Raw genomic sequence first — 20,587 nt, forward strand, 5'->3', positions numbered from 1 at the left:
CTCGAGGCGCTCAGTGAGAAGCAGAGCCTCAGGAAATGAGTGCCTGCTCCCCGAAGGGGCCACATTTCTCCGGTGAAGCTCCAAGGAAGAGAACACAAACAGATGGGCGGGTGAGACGAATGTACCTAGAATGATGCTGGGTGCACACTGTGTGTTTAATTGGTGCCGAGGGATGGATGGTGGATAAAGATTTCAGATACAATGAAAGTTTTTCTCAAAGTCTCAATAGTCCAAGGAAGAATTCACTACTTTGGTTGTGTATGTAATGAGTTCCCCATCTCTGGAGGCATTCAAGCATTAGCCATCCACTCACTTTGGTAAGGATGTTGCAGAAGCATGCTGGGGGGCGGGGGGTGTTTGGGTTGAATGACCTTTTAGGTCTCCTTGAATCCCAGGATTCCCACTTTTCCATGATCCTTCATGCACAATGAGAGGAAGAAAAGGGCAAAGGTGTTTTTGTCTTTGGCTTCAAGACCTTTCAATGAGAAAATCCCACACATTTCAGGCTGCTTCATCCAAAAGTCTGCCCCCCTGGCCTGCCCTGCCCCTTCAATGAACTTCCTGACACAGTTGGAAAATGGCGGGGGGGGGGGGGGGAGTGTCACTTGAGAGACTGCTGGTTTCATCTAAACATTAACAAGTTTGTTTCTTTCTACTTTGAAAATCAGGGAAAACGGACATGTGGAAACCTGGATCAGTCCTTTTAGATGCAGGTAATTATACAGCCCCACCTCCTCACCAAGACCAGATGGAGATACATAGGGTTCAGAACCAGGGAGTCCAATACCCAGCCGGGCCCACAGAGAGCAGCCTCAGGGCTTTCACCTCCCACGTCAGGGTCTGCACAGGGTACCTGGGAACTCCCACAGGAGCCAGGGCTGAGGGGGGACATTGTACACAGCGGAAAAGCAAACTGAAGACAAAGAGCCAGGAGGGAGTTCCCTGCTCCCAAAATGGATTTAGACCCTCTCCCTCTGGACACGCTTGACTTCCTTCTAGTTCCCCTACCTACTTTGCCAATGGTACTGAGGTTTTCCCTTCAGCTGAAGGAACGTAGTTCACTGTTCACTGCCTTCAGTGTTTGAAACTGCAGCAATAAACCCCGACTTCTGGCTCTCGGTGCAAAAGCAGGGACAGAGGTGCAGGAGAGGACTTAGCCTCGGGACTCCCATTTCTTCTCCTCCCTCCAACGTGCAGCCTGGGGCAGTTTCCCTGAGAGGCTCCTGGCTGAGAAAGGCCCGCAGACACCCAAAGCGAACTCTTTAAATGATGTGAGGAAGTGAGACGCGTACGCTGACCTTTAATGGGAAGATGAAATCATGTGCTTGGAAAGTTGGAAAAACTAACAAGCCAGGAGCAAGCTCACTGCAGCCAGGAGTGGGCAGAGCCTCCCTTCCCTCCCCCCATTGCCGAACTGGGAGACTGGGGGGTGTTCTGAGCATCCTCAAAACAGGGAGACTCACTTCCGGTGCAAGTTTCCCTCTGCCTGGGAGGCTCAATGGCCTTACCAAGCCTAAAAGAGTGCTTATGTACTTACCGTCTTTAATTCCTTAAATGATGTATTTGTGATCTTGGCTGCCATGTAAATGGCTTCTAAAAAAAAACAACCTTGCGGTTGAAATTCAGGTCCTATAGCCTCTCAAAGCACAAAGCTGTTTTGCACCTTTCCTCAGAGGAGCCACATTTTAGATCCTCTTGTTTGAGTTACTTGTACCTTTTCTACCCCTCCAGTCTACATCCCACCCCGTAGGATGGTCCTCCTTGTGTCTCACTCACCTTTGTTCACTGACTCAATCACCAAATGTCAGCTGAGGACCTGCAGGTGGTGGGCACAGTGAAGGTTTATGATGAGCGAGGCACAGGCCCTCACCTGGAGATCTTCAGAGTTTTGCAGAGGGATAAACTACAGTGGCAAAGCGCTTCATGCTTTCAGATAAGGAAACTAAGGCTCAGGTAGAGTAAGTTAACAGTAGGGGACAGAACTCAAAGCCTGACTTCCAATCCCTGTGAGCACCAACTGTGTCTTTAGTAGGCAGTCAGTCAATATTAATTCCTTCTTATCTCTTACTAGAGGCCCAGTGCATGAAATTCATGCACAGGTAGGGTCCCTAGTGGCTGCCGGCTGCCAGCCAGGTTCTTCCTTCATTCCACGCCACCCCCTGTTGGTCAGCGCACGTCATAGCGAGCGATCAAACTCCTGGTTGGTTGAACTCCCAAGGGGACACTTTGCACATTAGGCTTTTATATATATAGATGATGGGGGTGGTGAGGAGAAGAGCACAGTTAGTGATAAGCCAAGCCCCCTGAGCTGGGTGCAAATATCCATTATGTCCCCATCCCCCTGGGTAAGGCCAGATGCTTCCTGTCCTTCTAAATCACCAAAAGTTTACTGCTCTTTCCAGGATTTGTCCCAAATGAAGAAACAAGCACACAGCCTCTGGACCCCGTATCCCAGGGAGATCCAAGTAAGTTAATTAACAACTAGAAACCCAGAGTGACTCTGACATTTCATCTGCTTGCTCCTCTCTTCCCACTCACTCCCACCCAAACCTGCCTCTTTCCTACCATGGATCTGCTTACCTCCTCTCTTCTGTCACTTTGTTCTAAGGGGAAAGGGAAGTTTTGAAGGATTTAAACTTTCTGTGTGCATGAGAGGGAGAAAATCAGATGTTTGAAACATCACTATGGCAACAGGGTAGGATGGTGAGGCAAGAGCATATGAAGAGAGGAGGCTGGCCAGCAAAGACAGCGATCCAGTGGTCCAGTAGAGAGGGCAGTAGACAGAGCTCAGAGTTGCAGAGAAATAGCAGATTCAATAGATATAAAGAAGGGAGCATCTACAGGATTAGAGGAGGAGGTGCAAGAGAGGGGGTAATTAAAGATGATTAGAGCAACTAGGTAGGTGGTACTGCCCTGAGGACCACTGGAAACAGGGCAGGTTGGGGCAGGGAGGTCATTTAAGTCTGTTTATCTTCTGCAAAACACTGAGCGTTGACTTCCCAGACTACCCTGATACAACATTCAGAAGGAACAGCCCAGCCAGAAATTTATATTGAAAGGTGATGAGCTATGGTTCAAAACGAAGCCTATAAAAACAGGCAATGTGACCTAGAACTTATACCTGAAGAAGTAGAACACTAAATAGGTGGAGAAACCACCTGAGGATACCAGAAAGGAGGGACCAGAGGAAAACCAGGAGGGAGTTGGGTGTGCAAGCCAAGGAGAGCATCCGCAAATTCCCCCAGAAGTTTACTACGAATCAGCCACCACTGGGCTCTGAGTCTCAACCCCACTGTGTATGACAATCATCTGAAGACATTTAAAAAAAATTAAAGATGACCAATTCCTGCCTCATACCTACTGAATCTGAGCCTAGCTCTTGCTATTCAAAGTATCGACATTCCTTGATAGAAATGCAGAATGCCAGGCTCCCGAATCCAGTGGTGACTCTGCACAATAACTCCTGGGAAGCACAGCCCAGAGTGCTTCCCAGACACCTTTATTCGCTGAAGCTGCCTAAGCGACTCATTCTTACCCAGGGTTAAGAAACACTGGCCTGATGTATTTATATGGCCAACACAAAGCATTAATCAATAAAATGGTACCTTGTTGGAGAAAACCAAAGCAATTAAGAAAATTGATTCCTGTAGACAACATATCTTACCTTTTCTTTCTAGTCCTCCAATCTCTACCATAATAAATCGTTCATGCTAAACATTTCATAACCCACTTCCATCCTTTAGTATTGATCTCATCTCAATATGAGAAAGCCACTAGGTCTCAGTGAGCACATGCCCTGAGACGGAACCACTGTCATTATATTATTCTGGGAAAAGGGGAGCAAAGGTGACCCCAATATCAGCCATCAGGCTAGTGAGCGAAGAGAACTACCCAAATAGAAAACCACCTCACTTCCTCAAAACCTAGCTGCAAAATGAACATGCCTATCCGAAACACAGTTCAAAACGTAAGAAATAAGGGGTGGTAATGGTCTATGAAGAACCAAAACAGAGGCTACACAATCCATGTATTCTACTTTATGCATTTTAAAACAAAATCTCCTTTGGCTCTTACTCTAATTAATAGTTACTAAAAAAACACACACACAACAAAAAACAGTGTTCATTTTAAAAGGTTCATTGAACTGCTCGCTGACATCTGGAAGGCAAACCCTCTTCAGGAGTTACTTCTTAAACTTGAATGTTCCCATGAATCACTTGGAGACCTTGTTAAGGGGTAGTTCTAACAAGATCAGCTATAGGTCTGGGTGGAGCCTGGGAGTCGCATTTCCAGCAAACCATACGTGCCAGTGGGCAGCAAGCCCTGAAGAACACCAGTGCCACCTGCTGGCAGCAATTCACATTGCAAGCCCAGGCCTAGGAAAGGAGCCGACAAGCCATACAGCAGTCCTCTTCTCTTTTGCTTTATTCCAGGCTTTAGTGGCATCTTTCATCTCCACTTCCTGACTTATTTGCTTCTTCCAATCCTCATGTCAAGGGTCATGCTTAGGCATAGGCAGTTTGGGGGCAGCGAGGACAGGGGAGGCCAGCTGAACAGGAAGAGTCAGCAGGCACTGTCCAGGCAAAAAGGAAGTAACAGTTTGCAAGATCCGCTAATGAGCCGAGGCACCAACTGCAGCTGGTGCGGAGCCAGCCAGGCCCACAGAGGTCCCTGTCAAAGCCTCCTTCTCTGGCTTAGACTGCCATGAACCACTGCAAGGTAATAAAGCACATTCTCACATGTAACTTTTCCCCTTAACCTGCCAATTCTGTGATCTCTCTTTATTAAATAGTTCTCATCAGTTCTGCTTAAAACTGTGTCAACTCGTGCCCATTTTTTTGCTTTCATTAAAAACAAAAAGAACAACAACAAAAACACTAAAAACCCCTTGCTGCCTACAGAGCTTCTCCTCCTCTGGCCACAGGGAAACACTGCCATGCCATGCAGGGAAGAGCTGCCCAGCGGATGCATGGTAACCACGCAGCAGCTCAGAGAGATCCAGGCTTGTCTGGGCAGCGGCACCACCCACCCGCAATACGCCAGCCCAGAAATTCCTGTCTTTACTGCCTCTCTCTTTTTCTCCCCATCAAACTCGGTTTTGAAATATGTTGTCTCCTAAATTGCAGTCATTAAATAATTCATTCCTCATTTTTTATTAATCAAAGGGCTGTCTACCTCCCATAAGAAATTCTGATCAGCATGGAATAATCAGTTTTAACATACTGAGAGGATATCACTTCAGCCAAGAGCAAAGAAGACACTAACTTTTATCAGTGTATGTGGCTGTCCACAATTTCTGATTAGCATTTGAAAGGTTGAAGTAGTTCGCAGCCCCACTGTCCTCCCCTCCTCCATCATAACCTTCATATATGCACAGAGGTCCAGAGATACTAGATAGAACTGCCCTGCTCATTATCACAGCTAAAAGAAAGGAGGAAATCTAAGATGGCTACAAACAAGCACTGGCATCTGTAGATGCATGTGGGTAATTCCATGGTTGCCTCACCCAGAGGAGTGAAGGGGAAGATTGCTATCAATTTCTCATCCTATAATTCCTGCCACTCAGCATTGGCTTTGCAGATTCTTTCACACCTTTATGAAGACCTAACACATAATTCTAAAAAGTTAGATGGAGAGGAAAAGACTCCAGACTCCAGAGAGTCAGTCGCAGTGAATTCCCATGTCCAGGGTCTGCACTTCTATGGTCTGAGCCTAGGACACGCTCTGAGGGCCTTCCCAGGCTTGACCGGAGGTCCCTGCTCTGAAGTCCGTAATTATGGCTGATACCGAGAATTCTAAAACAGCGGTGGTAATAGTACTAGCCCACACATCCAGGACCTTGGTGCCCAGTGAAAATCTGTATTGGACGTAAATAAATGGATATACCCTGCATCTTGCTACTACTTTTTACCTTCTTTTCATTGAATCTCAGGGAGCTCTGGTGGAGAAAGGGGGGGGGGGGGGGGAGAGCATGCACAGGCAAATGCAATGAGAGATCACAGAATAACAGGGCCCTCTTCCATTCCTCAGACTGCAAAGTCGACCTGGCGTTTTTAATTGACGGGAGCACAAGCATTGGCGGACGTCGCTTCCGAATCCAGAAGCAATTCCTGGCTGACATTGCCCAGGCTCTTGACATTGGCCCGGCGGGCCCACTGGTGGGGGTTGTTCAGTATGGGTAAGTGCTATTCTAATTCAGAAACCAAGAGAAGTCACACGCTTAATTTTGTGCCACAAATAATACCAACGCATTCATGAGCACAAACTCATTCTCTGCCCTAATACTAATGTAAATGAAAAGAGACTGAAGCGATGCAGATGCCCTCTAAGGGATCTGAGATTCCAGAAGGGACAGATTATTGAACACTTGTAAGTGAATGGCATTTGTACTTGTGATTGGTGGAGAGGATATTGACTTGGGAGTTAGGACCTCTGGGTTCAAGTCTTAGCTCAGCTGTGTGACCTTGAACAAAGCCTCCACCTCTTATCATCAGTTTCCTCATCTGTAGATCAAGGTGGACTCCTTTCCACCTTGACTATTACAGCATTTGTTTGAGCGGCTGCACCCTGTGCTCCCACATATAAGGAAGATGCCTAGACAACATGGAGCTTTAGCTTGAACTCTTTCTCCAAACCCCCCTAGGCCTTCGCACTGGTCCTGAGAAGCTCACCAGGCAATGTGAGGCTGGGCGGGGAGGGGAGTGGCCCCATCACTCAGCGAGCACCCAGGTGACTGTCCCCAACCCGGTTTATTATTTTAGGGGAGAAATTGAACATTCATATCCACTTCCCATCTCAACCTCTTCTCTTATTTGGGATAATAAATCAATCTTATTTCAGATACAAATAGGTTTCTCCCTACACAGATACACAGATATTGACAGATAACGAGCAAACTAGGAAAAGATCAAGCAGGCACAAATCTCAAATAATGGGTCGACTTTTAATCAAGAGACATTCAGGGCAGAATAATTATCTCCCTTTCCACAAAGGACCATCAGACACAGCATGACACCCCTCCCAGTCCTGCAGCTTAGACTCGAAGGGGACACTAACCTAGACCTTGGTGCCTCCTGCTCAGAAGCGACAACACAGCTTATTTGCTCCTCCTGAAAAGCGACAGCATTCATACCTGACAGCACCCAGGGGCTCTCCAGACCCTGCAAACAACTCCTGAGGATTCCTCAGAGCAGCGTGGTCACTGAGGCTATTATATGAAAGACACGAGATATTTATGTTTGAGTTGTCAAAAGAAATAAACAAAAATGCCTTCTTTTCATAAGAACTATAACACAGGTATTTTTAGAATTATATTTCAAGAGCACATTTAGCACTATCTTCCATTTCTATGAAGAAAAAGTAGATGAGTTAACTGATTCTTGTATATAGAGTCAAATATGTGGAAACAACCAATGCTTACAAATGCGAACTCTCAATGTCAAATGATCTATCTTGAGGAATTTAACTTGAAATAGGAAAATACATTTTTTTGGTCATTGTTTTCTTGTTTTCAAAATGTCAACCTATTTCATTCCTGGGTCACTTTTCAAAGATAGAAAGTGGAGAGCAAGCTTCTCCAGGGAGGAAATGGAAGCGCTTTCGTGCCAGATGTCCCCAGTCAATTGTACTGGGGGGAGGGCGGCGGTTTAAAGCTTGCTGTGTCATCTTGCATTAAAAATAGCTGCTTTAAAGGCTGTGTAAACCGAGACTTATCGCATAATATGAAAATAAAGTGATAAATATGTCAAGGAGAAGAATGGCAGAATAGTGTTGTGTGCTGATGAGAGAGAGCGTGGATGAAAGAACAAGTATAGCAGGGAAGGAAAAACAAGAAAGACTCCGTCCCCTCAAGAAAACCCAAAAAATCTTTTCCCGTTTTCCTAATGTGAACACCATTGTCAGTTAAAAGTTTATCTCCCATGCTTTCCAGTTCTTCCTTCTAAAAATGACTTTGCTATTTGTCTTCCTCCCCCGCACCTGAGCTCCTTATTAATTTGCAGCACAGAAGGAAAATATGCCTGTTTTCCTTCACTCAATGCTCATACAAACTAATCCATCATCCTCACCCTCCCACAGCCACAGGGTGGAGTGGGAAGCACAATGAACTGGTGACAGGCTGTCTTGAAATCTGGCCCGAGTGCCGCTGTGTGACCTTAAGCAAGTCACTTACTCTCTCCATGTAAGCGCTGCCGTCTATGAAGTCCAGGGTGGAGCAGGTGACTCACCGGGGCTCTGCCAGCCCCTGCGCTCTGCAGTTCAGGGACCGGCTCTGCACTCGGAAGACATCCAATAAAGGAATCCACGGGGCTAACAGACTGGATGAGCCGCCTCTCCTGCAGCCTGGGGTCCCAGTAGGTGGATGATCAGTAATGAAATGCGGGCATGCACTTAGTGACACATCCACCGGTGGGCTGTGGGGAACACAGCTATTGAAGGGGGTAATGAGAACGAGCTGAATCTGCTTTTGATTTCAGCGGCCTGGCTTCCTTGCCTGAGTGGGTCCCCTCTATCATTTCTCTTTCTTTCTTTCTTTCTTTCTTTCTTTCTTTCTTTCTTTCTTTCTTTCTTTCTTTCTTTCTTTCTCTCTTTCTCTCTTTCTCTTTCTCTCTTTCTTTCTCTCTTCCTTCCTTTCTTCCTTCCTTCCTTCCTTCCTTCCTTCCTTCCTTCCTTCCTTCCTTCCTTTCTTTCTTTCTTTCTTTCCTTCTTTCCTTCCTTCCTTCCTTCCTTCCTGCCTTCTTTCTTTCTTTTCTCTCTCTCTTTTTCTTTTAATCCTCACCCAAGGCTATTTTTCTATTGTTTTTTTTAGAGAGAGGGAAAGACAGAGAGAAATAACAATGTGAGAGAAACACATCGATTGGTTGCCTCCTGCACGAGCTCTGACCAGGGCCCAGGCCAGGGAGGAGCCTGCAACCGAGGTACATGCCCTTGACCTGAATCCAACCCAGGACCCTTCAGTCTGAAGGCTGAAACTCTATCCACTGAGCAAAACCGGCTAGGGCTCCTTTATCCTTTCTTTACCAACCGGTCTAGGTGCATAGAGAGGGAGGCAGTGGGGCAGGAAAGAGTAGGGAGACAGAGGTAGATGCCACTATGGGGCCTGTGTTTCTGGAAAAGGAAAAGCAGGCAGGCCAGCATTTGACACACCAGGAAACTGATGCCTCTCCCGGCATTTGGGGCCCTCACCGGAGTCCAGTGCCCACTCTACACACCCCTGGCAATCACAGCGCACTGGGCCTCAGAAAGCTCCTGGTCCCAGCTCCTCGTGCTATCGTGAGGAAAGGAGGCGCTAAAAGGAGTGAGCACCCCTCAAGAACCAGTACTCGAAGGGGAGGCTTAGGTAGGGGAGGAGCTGGTCAAGGAGGGAGGCCCCTGAACCTTGGAAGTTCCCCTCCTCTCCGGCTTCTCGCCTCCATTAAGTTCCCGGCCACTGGCCCACCAGGTCCCAGGAGGGCTCCTGTCCTTGGTTCTTCTTAGGAGAGCTGAGTCAGGATTTACACTTTCATGTCTAAAATTAGACTTTTAAACTTAGAATTGAAAAAACTCATACTAAGTATTAACAGAAATAGAAGACAGTACTAAACGTGTTAATGGAATTTAATTCTGAAAATACTTACGTTATCATTCTTATGAAAAGAAGGCAAATAAGAAATAAAAAATACAAGAAATATAAACACGGTCTGATTTGCAAAATGCAATGTCCATCCCACACTCTGACCCCTGGGCCTCCCACACAAAGATCTTTGGGGTACAAGAAACAGAGCACCAGCCCTGGCAGCCCAGGTGAAGGGGGACTGGTGTCACAGGACTGCCAAGACCATGGTCATCCCCTTCCTCCTCTCTCCCTGCATCTGTCTGTCCTTCTACTGGTCCACTCAGGTCTCCTCTCAGCAGACCAGCGTCGCCCTCAACCAGGCTCTTAGGTTCTGCTCCCCATGACTTCACCTTTCACTGAGTTCCACCTCTGGTCCAGGCCAGGGCTGAGCCCTGGCCACCGTGATACCAGCATGCTCCCTCCGCCGCATGCCCCCACTCTGCACATACAGAGGCTCGTAACCCACAATTGTGCAAACCTTTCAACAACCACAGCATTCTTTCCACCATCATCACATACCTCCCGTAAGAGAGGCTGCGTTTGAAACAGACTCAGAGAGGGTGAGTGTCTTTCCCAAGAACACACAGTTAAATGCATGACGGCTGGGGAGAGGGCAGGTATGAAACCTTGGGTGAATCCCTAAAAATGTCAAACAAAATTGACTTCAAAGCAGAGATTTTCTCACCTGCCAGAAAGCTTCTGAAGCTTTCCTGAGGACTGAGACACTGTGCTTGAACGAAAGGCCAGGGATCAAGCCCTCATCTTGCCCACACATTCTGCTTTAGAATTACACAGCCAACAGGCTTGTGATTGCTCTTAATACCAACAGGAACACCAAGAGGCTAAATGAAAGAACGGCCAGAGCAAGCAGCTCTTAGGTGAACTCCAGCAGACGGAATGAACAAGGCCAAGCGGCTTGTGTCTTGGCTGCAGCCTGGATCCACAGGGTCAATGCCCCCTCGACCTTCCCTAGGATTTCATTTGAGTCCCCAATTGCAGCACAAATGGAACAGAATTGCACATGTTCTTTTGAACTTTGTAATCAACCCTAGGATATCAACAGTGGAAAACAGTTATAGAATGAAGCAAAATGTTGGTGTTTCTTCTTTTAAAAATGAAATAATTTTTTTTTCTATGACAGTTGCCCTGTGTTTTAGGGAGTGGCCCTGAGTTGGGCTACATCTCCTTTTTCTTCTTCTCAGCCCCAGACTGAAGACCCTGAGGGAAGAAGTGAGGTGTCAGGTCTGGTGTGGGAGGCAGTATAAAGCCTCCCCGCGCCCAGCTGTCCACATCTAAACCACCGGAACCTGTGAATATGCTACCTCCCTTGGCAAAAGGGACTTTGTAGGTGTGATTCAAGTTAAGGACTCTGAGATGGGGGGAGGGGGGGTTATCCTGGACTTTCCGGTGTCCCAATCCAATCACATGACTCCTTAAAAACAGAGACCCTGCCCAGCTATTGTCCGTTAGAGGGGGGAGGCTCTGGAAGGATGATCAGAGATGGGGCTACAGGCAGTGAAGATGGAGGGAGGGGCATGAGCAAGAGACGCAGGAAGGCACCTGTAGAAGCTGGGAAAGACAAGGAAATGGATTGTCCCTAGAGCCTTCACCAAGGAAACAGCCCTGACACCTTAGTGTTAGCCTAGGAACATCCATGCTGGAGTCCTGACCTCCAGAACTAATAAGTGTGTTGTTTGAGCCACTGAGTTTATAGTCATTTGTTACAACAGATGTAGAATCGAATACACCGGCAAGGAGGACCATTCTGTCACATTCTCTAGAATCTGCATCCTCAGCAGGTGGGAGGCCCCAGGCATGAAACACAGCAGGTGGGGGCCAGGACCACAGGACCTCAGGGCAGGGCGGGACCATCTGGGCCCTGACTTCACATTTAAAAATGCTGAGGCCTGGGCCTCACCCCAGATCTATTCAAACAGAATCTGGCAAACACCCAGAAGTCAGTATTTTAATCTGTAATTCCAACCTCCAGCCAAGGCTGAAAATCACCAACTGCTGAGAGGGAGGGCACTGCCCAGCTTCCTGGTACAGAGTGGCAGCGCCCACCTGGAACGCAGGCTTCTCCGCACTCCACCCCCACAGTGCTATTTTTTCCCCCTCAGCCTACCTCACCTTTACAGGAACTACCAGAACCCCAGAGCAGCTGCCTGTCTTCTGCCTGGAACAGGGGGGGAGGGGGGGGGCTCTCCAGGGCCTAATGGCACTAGCAAAGGCCCACTGTGCCATTCCCTCCCCTCTGAGACAGGCAGGCGAACCCTTGAGCCAACTCCTCAGGGACAATCTCAAAGCTGAGTGAGCTGGGGATACAATTTGCACAAAAGTCGTATCCTTTTTCTATTCCCCAGCATGCAGTTCTCCCACAGGTACAAATACCACAGGACCTGCATTTGACTTCCTCCACTTCCACTCAAGGGCTCCCCTTGGACTCCCTCTGCACAGACACAGGGCTTATCCCAGGCCTCTGGGATCATTCTCCCAAGATCTCCAGACCCAAGAGAAGTAGATGATCACCCCAATACACATTAGGACCACTTGGGGAGCTTTTGAAAAATCCCACTGCCCAGACCAAACCTCAGATGAATTAAGTCAATTCCCGAGTGGGGCATCACTACTCTTCAGCACTCCCCAGGTGATTCTATCACGCAAGCAGAGAATGAAGGCACAAGTATTTCCTCAGGCCTGTGCTGTTCTCAGGTGACTCCCAGGCCCTCCCACCTCTCTGGAGGGCCCTAGGAGCTTCACCCCCTCCCTTTTTTCTTGGCCTTTCTTTTCCTCTGGACTCCTTCTTCTCCTCCCCTCCTCTCGTCACTGGCAGCTCCACTGCTAATGTTTGGGATTCTTACAGCATCCAAAACACTGCTACTCAAAGCATGATCCACAGTAGCATCCCGGAGGCTGTTGAAAGGCAGATCTCAGACCTCACTCAGAACAACAGTCAGAATACCCATGTGACCAGATGAGTTCAGGAAACTCTGCTGCCAGGACATTCCCTGGCCCAGTGTGAAGCCACAACCAGCACAGCTAGGATTCAGGATCTGAAGAAAGGGGCGACGCACAAATGAAAACACTAGACAAGAAATATGAATTTAGAAATCATGGGGGAGCCAGGAGGATAACTTCCCTCTAGCTGAGAAGCTAACCTGAAAACTTGGTCCCATCTGCTTTTATTTACTTGAATACACATTTGCCCTTTAGGAATGCAAACAGGCATATCAAAGGTAAAGTTTGGTAAACAGTAAAAGGATTATCAGGTTAGGGGGCATGCCTTGAGCCATTTGGCCAACAGCAGGGCATTATTATGCTGATTTTCAGCCCTGCTGAATATCAGTCCATTAGCCTTCTAGTGGGACTTCTGCATTAATATGCTAACTACTGTTGGTCTTTGCCTCCAGCAGGTCAGCACTTTCCAAACCCTAGGACACGGTTACAGACACGGTTAGTGAGCCCGAGTTCCTCCCAGGCCAGCAGATTGCACCCCTGCCTTTCCTCCTGCAGGAAGAGGCATGCAGGTGGTGGATGGGTAGAATTACTGTTACTAATTTTAAAAAGCACTCATCTAAAACTAAATTTGGTTATAAGTCCCTGCTCTCCATCTCTGATCCTGGGAAATGTGAGAAAGGCCAGTATCTTTTCAAAAGGGGCCACTGGGTTGGCCATACTGCTCAGCTCTCTGAGAGCCTGGGGCAGAATCATTTTCATCTCAGCCAGGTTCTGCCTCCAGGAGCCAGTCTGCCACCCAACCTACAGCTGCTGGCATGTCCTTGGGCACCAGGGACACCCTAGAACAGTGATGGGCAACCTTTTGAGCTTGGTGTGTCAAACTTCACCAAAAAACTGAGCATAACTCGGGTAGTGTGTCACTTTGAGGAAAAAACATTATTTCGCAAATGTTTCATCCTCAGGAGCAGCAAATATTTCATCCTCGGCATGCGGCCGCCTCAGCGGCCGCGTGTCATCAGACATGGCTACGCGTGTCAGTGCTGTGACACGCGTGTCAGGTTCGCCATCACTGCCCTAGAACATAGGCACGGTTCATCTCAGACTAACTCCATAAATCACCACATTTTAGCCATTAAGAAAATTAAATATAATTAGGTTATTTTATTGTAACCTTAAGTTGATGTCTTCTTGAAGGAAACTATTTTGAAAGGTTCTTGCCATAGGGAATATGATTAGTTGATATGTCTCTACTGGCATAAAAATTCATTTGAGAAGCTCATTTCGTGTAACTAAAAGTGTTATGGAGCAAACCAGTAGACTCTGGGACTTTAACCAAATGGGAGCCTTAGGACTGAAAGGGTCTTCAGAGGTCAGACTCCAGGGCTTCCTCACATTCCTGGAGATAGATTCACTGGAATCCCTTAAGAAAATATTCCCAGACCCCATCCAGACCTACTGAACGGAGCTTCTTCCGGGAGGCCTAGTAACCCATGTAGTTTAATTAATGTCCCAAGTGAGTCAGATCAGGGAGGTCTGGAAACACTGACCAACAGCCCCAATTCCCTACCATCAGGCCCCCAAGCCTTGCTAGGAATCACCTGTGCCCACTTCCTACAGGTGTTCTTTCTTCTTGAACACTTGCAGGGTAATCGTTTTCTATTGCACAAATAATCCCTTTATATGCACAGCCAAATTCTGGATCTCCACAATGTCTCTTCATTAGTCCTAACTCTTCTTTCAAACATAACACAATTTTATATTTTCTCCTTGAGCTATAAATGTCTTTGTTTTGTGTTTATTGTTTTTCTTATTTTCAAAGAAAAAGCTTTGATATTGCTAAGGGGGGAAAAAAAAAGTGGTTTCCTTTAATAAGATCTTGCAATAAAATTAAAAGGTTATTTATATAAAAACGTAATGGCATAGCTCTTTGAACTTTTAAAAGTAGCCAGGCTAGGGTGTCAGGCCACCAGCCCATATATCCTGAAAAGGACACATACACCAGGTGCTCTGGTACCGAGAGCCGCCACAGTCTGCAGGTGAAAGACTTATCATTCATTCCTATGATTTAACTAGAGGCCCAGTGCATGATTTAATCATGCACCTGGTGCACCAGCGGGCTGTCCGCCGGTGCCCCAGGCCTTCCGAAAGCCTCCGGCGCTGCGGAGGCTTTCGAAAGGCCTTGCGCCGGAGCAGACAGGCGGCCAGGTCCCCCGCTTTGGCCTTTGATCGCGGGGGACCTGTCCGGCTGGCTGTCCGCCGGCGCCCCAGGCCTTCCGAAAGCCTCCGGCGCTGCGGAGGCTTTCGAAAGGCCTTGCGCCGGAGCAGACAGGCGGCCAGGTCCCCCGCTTTGGCCTTTGATCGCGGGGGACCTGTCCGGCTGGCTGTCCGCAGGCGCCCCAGGCCTTCCGAAAGCCTCCGGCGCTGCGGAGGCTTTCGAAAGGCCTTGCGCCGGAGCAGACAGGCGGCCAGGTCCCCCGCTTTGGCCTTTGATCGCGGGGGACCTGTCCGGCTGGCTGTCCGCCGGCGCCCCAGGCCTTCCGAAAGCCTCCGGCGCTGCGGAGGCTTTCGAAAGGCCTTGCGCCGGAGCAGACAGGCGGCCAGGTCCCCCGCTTTGGCCTTTGATCGCGGGGGACCTGTCCGGCTGGCTGTCCGCCGGCGCCCCAGGCCTTCCGAAAGCCTCCGGCGCTGCGGAGGCTTTCGAAAGGCCTTGCGCCGGAGCAGACAGGCGGCCAGGTCCCCCGCTTTGGCCTTTGATCGCGGGGGACCTGTCCGGCTGGCTGTCCGCAGGCACCCCAGGCCTTCCGAAAGCCTCCGGCAGCCATGGTACAGACGCTGAGCTCGCGGCGCCAGAGGCGCCGCGAGCTCAGCGTCCTTCTGGCCCAATCAGCTACCCCGGCCACCCTGAGTCCCGCCCCCTGCGCCTCCTGCTGGCCCAATCGTGGGCGTAGCGGAGTGATGGTAATTTACATATTACCATTTTATTATGTAGGATTGCCTTACAGCTTAATAAAGACTTATTGAGTGTTTCCCATGTACTAAACACTCTGCCATTTGCAGGGGATAATGAGGTAAAATTCATTTAAGTGGTTTGATCACATTTGCCTCTAAGTCCCTTGGGGGATGAGCTGTGGTTTTGCCCCTAATCATCAGTTTAGCAATTGGAAAGAGTTTCTGAGGCCCTCTGATCCAACCTTTCAATCCAATAACACTAAATAAATAAATGTGATAAAGAGTCTGTTCTTCAGGACTTCACCATCTAGTATGGAAGGCAATATTTTTTAAAGAAATAACATTAAATAAAATTAAAAGCATCTATTCATTGGTCATATGAATAGCTCATGTGTCTGCCTCTGAAGATGGATTCATCTACCTCAGTGATGTCATAGAGAGTGAGTGTGATCCGTGGAGCTCAAGGCAGAGTGTTCAACTCCACCCGGGATGATCCAAGAGAGGAGGGGACATATGAGCCTCCTTTCTTAGTGATTGCACAATTATCCATTACCCCTGTCTGATAAGCACTAGGGTGGGAAATACTAAGACATAGTGTCTGTTCTCAGGTAGCTTCCATATTTGCAAAAACACCTACTCCCTAAAATTTATTTGTAACTCCAAAATCAATTACTTGAGGTACTTTCCTGTTCATTTGTAGACACGCACAGAGGGGGAAGTTTTTGAGTCTTTCAACACACACACACATTCCCAGCTGAGGTCAAACAAGGCAATGCTCTGCTTTCTTGTTGCAGCTCATACTGTAAACAAGTGTTCTTTTCACAGCCTGTTTAGTGCCACATTTTTTGCATTTTTGTGCTTTTCTGATGATAATTTCACTGTTTAAAATGGCCCCTAATGACATGGGTGAAGGTGGTCAAAGGTAGAAACTTCCAGTTATAACATAAGTCAGTCCCGGGGATGTAAAGTACAGCATGGTGACTATAGTTAACAATACTGTACCATATACTTACAAGTTGCTAAGAGACCTTAAAAGTTTTCATCACAAGAAAAAAAAATTGTAACTATGTGTAATGATGGATGTTCAACAAACTTATTCCAGTAATCATTTCACAATATATACCCTGAGTGGCCAGATTATTATGATCTCTGAACGCATAATAATCTGACCACTCATTGTATATCCTATATAATAAAAGGCTAATATGCAAATTGTCCCCTCGACCAGGAGTTCGACCAGCAGGCAGGCCAGCAAACTGCCCATGTCCCCTTCCCCTGGCCAGGCTGGCCGGACCCCACCCATGCACGAATTCATGCACCGGGCCTCTAATATATATATATTACACACACACACACACACACACACACACACACACACACACTGAGTGGCCAGATTATTATGCGTTCAGAGATCATAATAATCTGGCCACTCAGTGTATACTTGTATCAAATCATTACATTGTACACCTAAAACTAATACAATATTAAATATCAATTTTAAAAACTAAATAAATACAATGACCCCCAGTCTAGGGTTCTAAGTGCAAGAAGGTTGTGGTGTACTTATGGGGAAAACACAAGTGTTGGATAAGTTTCCTTTTAAGTATGAGTTATAGCGCTGTTGATTGTAAGTTCAATGTTAAAGATACATTTAAAAAAAGAAAGGATATTTGCTGCTCTGTATGTGAGTCTGCTCTAGAACATCAATAGTACATGTTAAAGTTATGATAAAGTGGCTGAACTTATAAATTCATGAAATGACAGCTGATTTTTTTTAAATGCATAGTGGATGGCATTGTGAGGCAGAAAGCCAAAGATATTGTGTAAACATTACCTAGGGTCAGGAAAATGTTAAACCCTTCTCAGCTAGTGTTTTATTATATAGAAATATTCCATATAATTAATTTTTTGTAAGAAACATATATTAAATTAGGTTTCTTCAAACAGAAACATACATCAATCAAGTTTCTGTATTGATCTATTGATGCAAATGTTGTAACCAGAGGCCCACAGGAACCTAGCCTTGTATCTCCCCTGGGAGCAATGGCTCAGTATTTGCTAATTTGATGCTCACAGTGACTTCACAGAAGATAACTACCACAAAAAAAACAGACACCCCATTGTTTATGTAGAACAGGAAAGAGACAGGTAATCAACAATTGCTCTACAAAGTGATCAACATTAACATAGCCTCGGCACAGGGTTCTGGGGGAACACCATGGATGTGACTAGGCGATTAGGTTCCACATTTAAATACTGTGTTTCTGTAAAAAATTTTTAAAGAAATTTTTATATTTTTGCTTTTTAAATTATTTGTCTATGAGCAATACAAATTATAATTAGGTATGATTTCTTCACAATCATCAGACACACTCAGGAAATCTTTCAAAGTGAGAAAATCGAGCCCACAAATCATTTTCAAATACAATTAAAGTTTTATGAGTTAAAGTTTTTACAACTAAAGAAGTATATATAGTGTTATTTGGTAAACAATTACATATATCTTATGTAAATATCAATTTTGCCTTTTCTTATTTTGTAGCCAATATTATTTTTTGTTGTTTCAACTTTTTCTTTTAGGCCCTGAAAAAGTTCTTATTTTTGGTCACCAAGGGAAGATCCAGACTTTAGGGACCCTGAAACGCATGCAATTTGGGGTTCCTTTAAGGAAAAATAACATGAAATTACAAATACAAAATCAGGCCCTTTAGAAGAGGCATCATTCTCATTCTGGCCCACCTGCCTCTGTTTTGTTGTGTAGTTGTTTTTCTAATTTAATCCTAAACTAGAACTTGGTTTTCCTCTGGTAGCATTGCACCTCTTTGGATTCTGCCCAACGTCCGCCTCGGTCGAGCTTGTTTTCAACTTTCCTTAGTCTTCCCTGAAGGTAGCTGATGTGGTTTTGCCTAAGAACCAGCCCATGCCTCTCGTACTTACTAATACAACGGAAGACAGAGGGTCATCTTTCCAGCTCCTTTACAAGTTCTCCTCTGACAGGCCACCTTGACCTAACTAGGAAGGTCAGCAAACAGGGATGGAGCTAGGGAAGGAGGGAGGGGGGCAGACTGTCCCCTCCCGGGTCCCGGGGGCTGCATCCTGGTGACAGCAGCACCAGGTCCTCTGAAGAACCACGAATGCTCCATCCACCGTGGCCCCTTCGAATTCCAATCTGGAACTGTCTAAAGCTGCTTCTTCCTGGATCTACTTTTGGTGTTTGTGGAAATACTGCTTTTACTTTATTTTTGTTTTTCATTTTTAATGAACTCATAAACAGAAAAGCTCCCATTTCATTCATATATATATATATATCTCCCAGATCATATAGATGTTTCCAGTGATTGCATTTATCTAAGCACATACAGCCTTTGCTTCTCCCCAAATCTAGAAATTTTAGTTCATATGTACACTGGCCAGTGGTTGTGGATAGCCATTTACTGGGTGTAAAGAACTTAATTTCAATATAAACTGGCGCTGGGCAGCACTGGTGATGCTGTGTCCCGAGTTGTAGCCACTGTAATTGTATTAACTGAGATAAGGCTGCTTTTTAAAGTCTCCTTCACTCTCTCCTTGGAGACTTAGCAACCCGCAGCCAGGAGCAGCCACATAATTTGCAGGGACTCTTACTGAAAAACTATAAAGAAGTCAGAGACAGCGGCATCAGAGCATTGAACCAGGCACAGGCTCGCCTGGAGTCTAGGGGCCCTGTGGGACCTTAGACGTCACCCTCCACGGAGCCCTGCCAACAGCCTTGTCGGTGCTTCCTAAGATGGGGCTTTACTGCTCACCCGCACTTGCTCCTGGGCGTGGGCGCACACACCCCTGGCAGCACCCTCCCCGCACCTGCTCATGCAGGGTCTGCCACACTCCCTGCCCAGTTGCTCCCAAGGCTGTTGAGTTTCCCCACGGAGGCTCCTCTCTAGAGAAGGATTACCCTTCTGTTTCCCCACGTCATTCACCCCAGCTCCTCTCGGGCTCATCTTTGTCAGGCTTCAATCAAGGAGATGCTGACCTTCTGGGTGAGATTGGAATATTCTCACCCAGTCACAGGAGCCACAACATGAAAAAGCTGAAGGGATGTCTTTGCTTGACTCCACTAAGATGCCATTCCAGTGCAGAGGTAACCCAGGGAGTGGCCAGCAGCTGAGATCCTCTTTCTGGAGAACAGGGTTTGGGGCAACCTGGGAACATCCTGACATTTGCAAAACCCCACTTGACAACAGTCCTGCTTTTTAGCAATGTGAGTGCTATGATCTTTGTTTTTACCCGATGAAGAAGCTGAAGCTCAGAGGAGTTAAATGATTCCTCAAGGTCACACAGCTAAGAAATGACAGTCAAAACTAGAACCCATGTGTCCTGAGGCCTGAGCCAGCCCGCTTTCCTCGCACACAGTGGGAGGAACCCATCCTCCCGTCTCACCGTTACTTCTGTCCACAGTGGGGTACTTCATTGAAGCAGCTTCCACTCTATGTGTACATCAAGCATGTCAAACTCAAAGGCTAACATGGGCCAAATAGACAAGGCATGCGGCCCATGGACCGCGAGTTTGACATGCTTGGTGTGCAGGAAAGAATCCGCCATGGTTTCTGCTTTCCTCCACAGGTAATAACTGTCCACCTGATTTTTATTTCTTGTTCTGGCTCCTCAGAGATAACCCTGCAACCCAATTCAACCTCAAAACTCACATGAATTCCCAAGATCTGAAAGCAGCCATAGAGAAAATCACCCAGAGAGGAGGGCTGTCTAACGTAGGTATGTGATCCGGATTCATTCTATCTTGCTACCGGGCTCTCTTTCTACATGATTGTCTTCTGGCATTATAGATAGGAGGAAAATAGTAATACATCAAGAAGTGATTCACACAGTATCTATCATTTCTCAAGTATGATCACGGATTCAGTATGATCAAGAATCGTCATCACCCATATGCCAAAGGCCCTTGGGCCTTGAGGGAAGTTATGCTTTAGTTATGAAAGCAGTTCTCCGCAAGGTTTTCTCTTAGCAGCCAGCTCACATGGGATCTCTAAGACATTTCTGTAGCAACTGCGTATGTAACCAGCTCATCCTTTCATTTGACAGGTAAGATTGTCC

General features: G+C 46.8%; 1 protein-coding gene across 1 annotated transcript in view; it reads left to right on the plus strand.

The window, feature by feature from the left end:
- The window catches only part of VIT (vitrin), a 93,834-nt gene that overhangs the window by 67,360 nt on the left and 5,887 nt on the right, over nucleotides 1-20,587 (plus strand). The window contains exons 9-12 of the mRNA XM_079791890.1: nucleotides 669-713; nucleotides 2,403-2,465; nucleotides 6,031-6,178; nucleotides 20,145-20,248. Of these exons, the coding sequence (XP_079648016.1) occupies nucleotides 669-713; nucleotides 2,403-2,465; nucleotides 6,031-6,178; nucleotides 20,145-20,248 (360 nt within the window). The remainder of the gene's footprint in view (nucleotides 1-668; nucleotides 714-2,402; nucleotides 2,466-6,030; nucleotides 6,179-20,144; nucleotides 20,249-20,587) is intronic.

Source organism: Cnephaeus nilssonii (assembly GCF_951640355.1).
Source record: "Cnephaeus nilssonii genome assembly, chromosome: 15".
NCBI classification, from domain to species: domain Eukaryota; kingdom Metazoa; phylum Chordata; class Mammalia; order Chiroptera; family Vespertilionidae; genus Cnephaeus; species Cnephaeus nilssonii.